This window comes from Rhincodon typus, chromosome 20 (genome assembly GCF_021869965.1).
Source record: "Rhincodon typus isolate 14 chromosome 20, sRhiTyp1.1, whole genome shotgun sequence".
In the NCBI taxonomy this organism is placed as follows: Eukaryota; Metazoa; Chordata; class Chondrichthyes; order Orectolobiformes; family Rhincodontidae; genus Rhincodon; species Rhincodon typus.
Genome location: NC_063351.1, coordinates 14,812,150 through 14,823,312, shown reverse-complemented (window position 1 = coordinate 14,823,312; position 11,163 = coordinate 14,812,150). Strand labels below are relative to the sequence as shown.

Below are 11,163 nucleotides of genomic sequence, written 5' to 3'. Positions count from 1 at the left end.
CCGGTAAAACAAAATTATACATATATTAAGTACCTGATTTGTACACAATCATAAAATGTGATTCTGCAGCATTGGCCATTTTATAGACTAATAATAAATTCCTAACATTTGAGATAAGTTGTAGTTGCATGAACTAAGGCATCCTCAGGTGATGAGAGCTCAACTAGTCGTATATTAGCATAATGACACCAGAATTTTCTTTTTATTTGACATCAGAAGTTTATTAGCTATCCTTAACAAGTTTTGCCTGCCTATGGTTAGATTTTGCATGAAGGTGCCAACTGAGTAAGTGGAAATTAATTCAATAAGAATCAGTTTGTATCATTGTACATGTTACCTGAATAGACGATTAGTGGAAAATAACATGGAGTACTGCTCTTCTTGTGATATTAATTAAAAACAGCCTTCATTTTAAAATACAGCAATAAAAAAATCATGCATGGACTTCATTAACATACCCAGTTATATGAGAGTGTTCACTGTGGTTTGAAGAAGTATTTTTGTGATACATAAATACATCAAAGTCAGCATTCTCATGTTCCACTTGTGTCAACTATAATATGCTCATATATTTGTGTATTTCCTTTAAAACTTGAGGCAAACAAAAACTCACGGTTATCAGCCAATACAGCAGTGAATGCCCTTGGAGCCTGGATGATGACTTCATTAAATTTCATAAATTTTCCTTTGGCTGTGTCCCATTGAAAAATCTCAGTAAATGAATAGTCATTTCCCAGAATGGCGTATCGCCATTTATTTAATTTAAGAGGCTGCAATACCATGGATCCCCGTGATGGAAATGTCTGTACTTCCACAAACATGGAAACATTCCATTTCATTATTGTGGAGTCACCAAGGAATCTTGTTAAGCAAATATATAAATTGTCTCTGATTTTAAAATGTTTAACTGCATATACATTATCTGTCTCAGGAATATCAATACGCCAAACAAATTCTTTCCTCCCTTTGTTCCATTGATAGATAACAGGTCGTTGGAAAAGACTTAGTAAGATTAAATGTGGCTTGTTAGCTATTTCAAGGTACTCCACATCTATATCTCTGTACCAACGATGCAATGATTGATGAGAGTAAAATCCATTTCCATTCCATTTATATATCGTAGTAGTCCCACCCTTGGAGCTGTCAGCAATAACGAAAAACCATTCTCCTTCTATTTGAAATGATTCAATATCATTTGGCTTTCTGATTTTTGAAGTATCTATATCCTGGATCTTAATAAACTTGTTGGCAGAAATATCCCTTTTGTAAATGTGAGAGCCACCAAAAAGCCGGGCAACAACTACAAACAGCTGATTGTCAATGATCAGTGGTTTACAGAATACTGTAGAAGTGCCTGTGTAAAGAACCAAATAAAATCAGAAACAATGCAGACACAGACAGTAATGATGTTTTCTACTTTAACTCAGAGACATTCATACCAGTAATGTTGTCGAAATTCCTGAAGACCATTTCAACATGATCCCATTCAAGGATGCCACAGTTTCCAGCCACAGGTTGGGCAATTGCTACATAAATATCATTCATGTAAGTGAAGCTTTCAATTGACAAGGACTGAAATTTCAAGGTCTGGTAAATGACAAAATCTATGAAAAAGAAAAAAACACATTTATTAAATCTAACTATTCATCAGAATTTAGTTACTGACACATTACTGAAGCTAGGACAGGAAAATTGAACTTTTTTAGATCTCTGCCCTTAAATCTGTTCACTGCCTTAAAGTATTACGGATGACTGAAGTTTAACTCTTAAAGGAACAAGTCTTTGCATTGCTGCAACCAACTGGCCCTAAGGGAAGGGACCATGAGGCATTAGGAAAGTACCAGTAGGCAGTAGGGAATGAACTACAAGGGGAAAGAATGAATAGGCACCATATATAAATTACATCATTACTGTTACAAACTCTAGACTCTAGCCACCAACTCCAGGCCTATTCCTGGCAAACATCTGAGGCTGAACCAGAATGTTGCAACCTTGCAACCTAAAATAAGCATCCAACCACAATTTCACCATCACTAGGACATCCCATTTGAACATTTGTTTCTTTGTCCGATTCTAAACCTGCTTCAGGTCATGTAGCATTGAAACACTCACATGTGCCTTTGTTACCTCCATGTTTGACTGTTCTGGACTGCCCTCTGACATTCTATCATATGTAACGTTTCAGTCATCTAAAACTGAAGCCAGTTTCCCAACTTGTGGCAAGTCCCATCGCTACCAGAAAATTTTGACATCATTCTTGCTCAACAGTGTTTGATCACACTTAGTTGCAATTATCAGAGTGCCAAAGCATTTGGCCCCTATTATATCTAATAATGATTTATCAAAATCAATGAATGTGAATGGAAATAACATAGCATTTGAACTACATCAACTGCAAACCTTTATTTGCCTTTAAAGTGGCAAGCAGAATTCAACCGAAATCACTGAAAATCAACTGATAAGCAACTAAGCTGAGAGAAAAGCACCAAAGCAAATCCTCAGATCAGGAGCGAACAAGCTTGTCAAGTATTTTCAGTAAATCTGAGATATTTTTCTAAGTTCAAACTGTAGTATCATGAAACGTGTGATTGTTTAACTTATTTTACCTGTTGAACTTCTTAACATTACACATGGTGAAATACAAGTGTTGGAGGTGATGCAGGCCTCCATTTTGTCCTGGGTTGTGTTGTCCTCCTGCTCCAGAATCTCAATCATCAGGGACTTGAGAATAGCAGCCAACTAGATAGCAGCTGTTAGGGAGGGAATTTCAATTTTTTGATCCAGGGACAGCGAATCAATGGTGACATATTTCCATGCCAGGATGGTGAGGGGCTTGGAGGGGAACTTGCAGGTGGTGGCGTAACCATATATCTGTCGCCCTTGTCCTTCCAGATAGTACAGGTCACTATTTGGAAGATGTTGTTGAGCCTTGCAGCCCTGGCAAGTTGGTGAGTTGTTTGCTTTCGTTTTTCATTATGTATTTTAATGAACTCTTATTTCTCCCAATGTTGCCATACTCTTCCTACTACTTACATTGTTGATGATTTCTTATATAATCTCCCCATTCCCACTCAGCTGGCAAAGTGTCCCTCTATATTTTCCCAGAGGTGGTCACCCTGGAAGGGATGGCACCTATCGCTTAGTCTGCGATCAACTCTTTTTCCGAATTACACCACTTGCTTGCAAATGCACTGATACATTTAGGAGACCATCAAATACAGAATAAACATTAAAAATTTTCTGGTAAGGTTTCACTGATAAACCCTATATTGTTAACAATTTAAGAAATGTTCAATTTAAAAATCTCATTCGTTGTTTCAAATTCCTCAGTGGACTCCTCCCTACCTCAGCAACCATCTCTAGTCTTACAACCTTCTGAATATTTGCACTCTTCCAAATCTGGCCTCTTCAGAATCCCTATTTTATTTGCTCCAATATGAGTGGCATTACCTTCAGTTGCCAAGATGCTAAGTTCTGGAATTTCCTCACTAAATCTCTCTGCTTCAATAGTTTTCTTAACTCTTTTAAGATGTTTCTAAAGAAAAAGATCTCTTTAACCAAACCTTTCCCCTAACATTTCCTGTGACTCAGCATACAAATTCAGTTGATGATGCACATTGTAACTTTTCACTATATTGAAAGCACAACATGAATGCACATTGTTATTCTCAGTACTGTCTACTGAAGAAAACCCAATTGCAGTCCTAAAGGTGAGAATTTTTTTTAAAGAAAAACAATATGTATACAAATAGAACCAAAATAAATCCTGATTTAAAACATAAAATATTTGTTTTAACAATGTTAGACTCTGGAGGAACAGGTGCACACAAGTTTGGCCGCGGCCAAGCAGTTCTGAATAACGGGCTGACATCGAAGTGGGTTATTTACAACTGATGGGTGTGGTTCACCTAACCACCACCACCACCACCATCATAAACAGTCGGTAGAGTTTTTTAGTCTTAGGTACAGCCCACCTTGAAGAAGGTACTGTGACAATAAAAGTAATGAGAATACAAGAACACATTCCTTCAGTTACTCTTCCACAGTAAATGGCTCAAGAATGTTATCCCTAGGGTAGAACACAACAGACAAATTTGTAAAATAATGGAAATTAGAATAAGAAGTGAAAACGTGCATCATGAAGCAGCTGTTTTTTTCCGAAGCAGGCCAGTCTAAACGGAGGACTAGGCATGTCTGAACCGCAGGGATAACCCCAAAAAAGATAAGGCTACTAGAAGATACTGACAAGGCTTGGCCTCACTCAAACAGATCTTTAAAATGAAATTAATTAAAATTAACAAGGTGAATCAAAATGGGAAAATAAAAATAACAAATTGCTTAATAACATAAATAAAGTGCCTGCCTTATCTAGGAATGCAGGAGAGAGAAAAAATGAAAATCAGATCGTCAACATGTACGTCTGTTGATTAATCAAGTCATCATTAATAATTGACATGAAGGCATCAATAACCCAAACAGGCCTGCCTCCCAACAGAAGAAAGATCAATGGAAGTCAACAGAAGATATCTGTAGATAGATAGCAGAGGAGAAGCATAATAAAAGTTCACAATCAATTTTTGATCACACAACTTTGCCTGAAATTTGTTAACTTTTGGAGCAGATGGTAAAATCAAAATTGGAAATTCCAAAACCAGCACATCAATGATGTAACAATATAATTTTCACTTATTGATTCACCTGCAGTAAGACAGTCAAATTCTTTCAGCGGAAGGCGGCTTATTTTTGTGTCATTATACTTCCTTGGACTTGCACAATAGATCGGATCAACTGTTGCATTGGTATAAATCAACCATCCTACCAACCATTTCAGTTTGCAATCACAGTGGAAAGAGTTGCCTCTAAGATCTCTGTAGAAAAAATTACTTGGTTACAAATCACACAGCTCCAAAAGCACACCAATTGCAAACACTTATTTTCCTTTAAAACGGTCAAAATGTTCAACTGAAATCCTTACTCAACTAAAGCAAAAGCTTCATCAGTCCAGAAGCAATTAAATACTGCCATAATATTTATTTTTATTCATTCATGGGATGTTGGCATTGCTGGCCAGGGCCAGTATTTATTGCCCATTCATAATTGCCACTTGATCTGAGTGACCTGCTCGGGCCATTTCAGAAAGCAGCTAAGAGCCAACTACTTGCTGTGGGTCTGGAGTCATATATAGGCAGACCTTGTAAGAATGTTAGTTTTCCATCACGAAAGGACATCAGTGAACTAGGTGGATTTTTACAACAATTGACATGGTTGATGTTAGGCTAGGTTTAATTCCCAATTTTTACTGAATTCAAATTTCATCACCTGCCATAGCAGGATTCAAACTCGTTTCTTCAGAACATTAGCCTGGAGTTCTGGATTACTAGCCCAGTGACATTACTACCAGTCTGCCACTGCCTTCGCTAATTATACTTGATCATTTTTTTTTCAAAAAGCTGCTTTATTTTATTAATTAATCAAAGTGTCCCAAAATCCACAGTTCAATGCAATGTATTCAGCCCATTGTCTGCTTATTGGGCTCTGTTAGGGAAATGGATGCTTACTATCCATTCATCCAGGGCACTTAACTTGACACAGCTCAATTAAATCTCAACTCAGCTTACGCTACTTCAAAGAAAACAGACCCAATCTAGCAAATCTTTTATTAATTGCTTTAAAAAAATTGCCAAAGCTTTCCACCTTGCATTTATCAACATATTTTGCAGGAAATACCAATGCGACAGGAAAACAACATAAATATTGTACAACAGGAGAGTGTTGTTCTTTGGCAAGTGGATTCTGATTGACTGAGGCATTACCATGGAAAATACACCAATTAATGATGACTGACAGTTAGCTTCCAGCTTTGATTAAATTTTAAACTAAGCAGGTTGACACTAATTGGTCATGGTATCACCCTGAGAAATGAACCAGCAAATGATTTATTTATTTTGTTGTGCTGAAATAGATGCAGTGCATGTACGCATTCTTTCCATTAAGAAGAGGGTCCTATGAAGTAATAAATGTGTAACTTCCAGTACATGCACATGTGCCACAATGCAACCCTGACTGACTCTTGTCAGTGTAATCCATCGTTTGTTGGGACTATTTAGCTGTATAGATTTACATAAAAGCATCAGGCTTCTGGTGATAAATAGAGAGAGTTCGATCTCATGGCTTACTGTGTCCCCATATGTATGGGCTGCCCATCCTACCTGAAACATTTGACACCATTCTATTTTCAACAGTATTTGATCACACTCCTTTGCAAGTATCTGTGTTCTAAAGCAATTATTCAGTTGTTGGTTGATATTTAGTGACCTGTTGAAAACAATGACACAGCTTCCAAAGCATGTAAAGTGCAAACATTTATTTTCCTTTAAAACAGTCACCAATGTTCAACTGAAGTTATTGGAAATCAATTGAAACAAAAGCTTGATCAGTCTGGAAGTAATCAACAGAATGAAAAACTCAGAAATTAGAATTCTTCTATGTCCAAGGAAAGGAAGAACTCGGATAAATCTAAACTATATTTCTAAGTCGAAGCTGCAATTATGTTTTTTTAGACAGGTCATTGCAATGATTATTATTTTGTTATTAATATTAGTTATATTGTTTGTTGTAATTATTATGTTTGGATATTATAATGTGATTTGGTATTTTTATTGTCACATATTGGAAAGTAGTCCCCAACTCTCTTTGCTTTCCTTCTCCTCTCTCTTGTTCCCTTTCACCCATTACCCCCTGTTCTTTCATTTCCAGATCCACTCAATACCCCTTCCACTCTGCCCCATCCCACTGTCATCTGCCCCCACCCTGCACCTTCTGGCCCCCAGCTCTTTCCCTCTGGTCCCCACACTTTCCCCCAACTCTGCCCCATCCCTCTCTGCCATGCATTCCTCCCCCCCACCCCGCACTGCTCTTCTCAGCACCAATTCCCCTTACCCAACAAACACCCTCTGCCCTCAGCACCACTTCATACCTTCTTCCCAACAACTCTTCTCCTAGCATTCTTCCCACTTTCCCCTCCTTTTGATGTAAACCTCACTGGGGTATCTGGTTTTCTTGGGCGGTAAAACAACATGGAATTTGGGCAAGACCGTGCCCAGGGTTATTGTGACTCCTTTTAGTAATCTGTTGAGTTATGGTAAGCTGCAGGTAGTGGATTTGATGCACATCTCTTTTGTCATCCTAGCTCACATAGTTCACTCAGCTCTCAGATCTCAGCAGTGAGGTACAACAGCAGTCAGGGCTGATAGTGAGGAAGTTCTAGGCTTTTCACCCAGTGATAATGAAGTAAACACAATGTACATGATCAAGTCAGGGTGCTGCTCCAGTCCAAAAACAACCCTCCACTACCACCCTGTCTTCTACCTAGAAGCCAATTTTGTATCGAATTGGTTACCTCTCCCTGTATTCCATGTGATCTAACCTTGCTAAACTGTCTACCATGCAGAACTTTGTCCAATGCCTTGCTGAAGTTCATATGGACAATGTTTATCGCTCTGCCTTCATCAAACTTCTTTGTCACTTCAAAAAAAACTCAATCAAGTTAGTGAGACACAATTTCCCATGCACAAAGCTATGCTGACTATCCCTAAATGGTCCTCGCCATTCCAAATGCATGTAAATCCTGTCCCTTAGATTCCCCTCCGACAATATACTTACCACTGACGTCAGGCTCGCTGGTCTGTAGTTCCTTGATTTTTCTTTACCACCTTTCTTAAATAATAGCACCACATTAGCCAACCTCCAGTCTTCTGGCACCTGACCCATGGCTATGTATCAATGATACTCAGCAAGGCTATCTCAGCAAGGGGCCCAGCAATCTCTTCCCTAGCTTACCATAAAGTTCTGGGATATACTTGATTAGGTCCTGGGGATTTATCCACCTTTATGCATTTTAAGAACTACAGCATCTCTCTTTTATAATATGGACACTTTTCAAGGTATCACTATTTTTTTCCCCAAGTTCTCTCGCTTCCAAATTCTTCTACATACTGATACGAAATACTCGCCCATCTCCTGTGATTCCACACAAAGGCCTTGTTGATCTTTAAGGGGCCCTATTCTGTCCCTAGTTACTCTTTTGCCCTTGATGCATTTGTAGAATCTCTCTGGATTCTCCTTAACCCTATATGCCAAAGATTACTCACGTCCCCTTTTTGGCCTCCATATTTCTCTCTCATGTACACTCCTACCGCCCTTATACTCCTCTAGGGATTCATTCGATCCCTGCTGTCTATGCCTGACATATGCCTCCTCCTTTTCCTTGATCAGTACCTCAATTTTGCTAGTCATCCAGCATTCTCTACACCTACCAATGTTGCCCTTTGCACTAACAGGAACATACTGTCTCTGAACTTGCATTATCCCAATTTTGAAGCTCTTCCATTTTTCAACCATCCCTTTACCTGTGAATAGCCTCTCCCAATCAACTTTTGAAGGTTCTTGCCTAATACCATCAAAATTGGCCTTACTCCAATTTAGAACTTTAATTTTTAGATCAGGTCTATTCTTTTCCATAATTATTTTAAAACTAATAGAATTATGATCACTGGCCCCAAAGTGCTTCCCCACTGACAGCTCACTCATTTGCCCTGCCTTATTTCCCAAGGGAAGGTGAAGCTAGTTGTTTCATACTGCTACTATGCAGGAGCAACACAAGCGACATTCATCCCTATCAGGGTGTTGCCATCAAGTTAAAAGACATTCTGCATTTCACACAAATGAATAATGCGGTTTATGACATTCAGTGCCGGTGTGATGCTAAGTATGTAGGACATATGTCTCAGAGATTAGTGGATCATATCAAAGAGTATCTCTCTTCAATGTTCACAACAAGCTAGGTCCTGACTATTCCCAATAAGTCCACGTTTACAAAACAGTGTCCAATGCGCGATGTAATTCTGTATTTGGACAAAAATTGCTAAGGAATCCTGAGTGTGTGACAAATTATGCAGATATCTGATTTTCCATGATAGTCTGGCTTGCAGTTGAAGCACTTGCATGTACTGGAATATATTAAAACAGAGGGTCTTTATTTGCAGACATAAAGAACATATACACACACTGCATCCATTCTTTGGTTCATTTCTCAGGCTAATGCCTTGACTAATCAGAATCAACATTCCTGGGTAAAAAAAAATAAACAAAGCTTATCAGTTAATAGTCAGTCATCTATAACTGGTAGATTCTTCATGACAAAACTTGCCATCTCTTTACATTCATATTTCTTGTGAATTGTTCTGATGAATGCAAGACAAATGGCTTTGACAAAATGCCTCTTTCTTTAGCATTAATCAAGTTCTGCACTACCAAATGAGTAAATCTTTATTTATTGCTAAAAAGATCCATATCTGGAAACATCTTATACATTTCCTGTTCCTTTGCTACTGCAACTTCTTGTAATGTAATGTCAAACAGTACACTACACTCTAGTTGCAGTCTAACTAGTATTTAATGCTGTTCTAGCAGAGTGTTCCTGTTCTTATACTCTTCCCATTAGTCTTCTTGACCATCTTATTTACCTGTTATGTTATTTTCAGGCAACTGTGGACATGTCGACAAACAGAAGAATCTTGGAGTACATTCCCCACTACCCGACCTTTTCTTTTGCATTCTCTTGCCTTGTTTGTCCTCTCAAGATGCAAAATTTTACATTTTTCTATATTTCATTTGCCACTTTTCTGCCCTTCTGACTAATGATTCAATATTTTATTGCTACTTACAGTCTTCTCCCTTATTCTCAAAGCACTCAATAAATTGTTGCAACATTTGAAAGATTCTTAATCATACCTCCTAATCTAATTCTAAATCATTGATACATACCACAAACAGTAAGGGACCTAGTACTGACCCCTGAGTATGTTGATTAGTCACAAATTCACCTGTCAACCATAAGCGAATTTTGGATCCAACCCGATACCCTTAGATCCCACAAGCATTTAAATTTTTGACCGATCTGCTGAGGGTGGGATGGAGGGCATTCCTTGTCTATTGTCCTGCTGAAATCCATTCAGATGACATCAAATATATTGCCTTCATCAGCCCTGCTTGTTACCTCTTCAAAAGTTCAACTAAGTTAATTGCAGTTAGCAGTGCAAGTCAGGTTAACAGTTAGCAAATAGCAGTCAATTACCTGTAAATTACTAAATCAAAAGTTATCATGAATTTGGAAGCTTACTGAGTAACTGTAATTTAAGTGTGGCCAAAAAGTTGGATAATATATGATTTCTGCTAAATCACAGAGTGTAACCACAGGTTTGGAGTAATTGGGTGCTCCGTAAACCAGGTGGAAAGTTTAGAACTTGATGACAGTTTAAATTCTGTTGACGCAGTCAGGGAAAGGAAATGTTACATTTTGTCTTTATTAACTAAAATCTGTCCAAACTTGAGCCTAGTTTGGCAGATTTAAACATTGCTTTGGAGGTGACAACAGCAAACCCTATTGAGAGATGATGTGGAAGTGCCGGTGTTGGAAATCACACGACACCACCTATCGACAGAAGAAGAGCAATCAACATTAAGCAGAGGGAAAAATTCAAAATTCGAGCATGCAGTTATGTAGAGGTAAGTATTTAAATTATTACTTGACACTTTTAGCAGTTAATACTTTTTTAAAATTTAGCAGTTAGTATTTGCTTTGGTATTCATCAAAATCAAGCACTTTAGTTAATTTTTTTGAGCCCAAGTTCAAATTGATGTCTTTGAAGAAAATTTACAAAAATTATAATATCTTCTCAAATACGAAGGTTGGTGGAGTTGTGGACAGCGTTGGAGGGCTGTTGTAGGTTGCAACAGGACATTGACAGGATGCAGAGCTGGGCAAAGAAGTGGCAGATGGAATTCAACCTGGCAAAGTGTGAAGTGATTCATTTTGGAAGGTTGAATTTGAATGCAGAATACAGGGTTAATGTCAGGATTCTTGGCAGTGTGGAAGAACAGAGGGATCTTGGGGTCCATGTCCATAGATCCCTCAAAGTTGCTACCCAAGTGGAAAGGGTTGTAAAGAAGACATATGGTGTGTTGGCTTTCGTTGGCAGGGGAATTGAGTTTAAGAGCCGTGAGGTTATGCTGCAGCTCTATAAAGCTCTGGTTAGACCACACTTGGAATATTGTGTTCAGTTCTGCACACCTCATTATAGGAAAGAAGTGGAAGCTTTAGAG

General features: G+C 38.2%; 1 protein-coding gene across 1 annotated transcript in view; it reads right to left on the bottom strand.

The window, feature by feature from the left end:
- Window positions 1-194: 194 nt before the first annotated feature.
- lgi1b (leucine-rich, glioma inactivated 1b) overlaps window positions 195-11,163 on the bottom strand; it is a 39,484-nt gene continuing 28,515 nt past the window's right edge. Inside the window, exons 7-9 of the mRNA XM_048608868.1 lie at window positions 4,699-4,868; window positions 1,440-1,604; window positions 195-1,354 (exon numbers count right to left, since the gene is read on the bottom strand). Of these exons, the coding sequence (XP_048464825.1) occupies window positions 534-1,354; window positions 1,440-1,604; window positions 4,699-4,868 (1,156 nt within the window). The 3' untranslated portion in view covers window positions 195-533. The remainder of the gene's footprint in view (window positions 1,355-1,439; window positions 1,605-4,698; window positions 4,869-11,163) is intronic.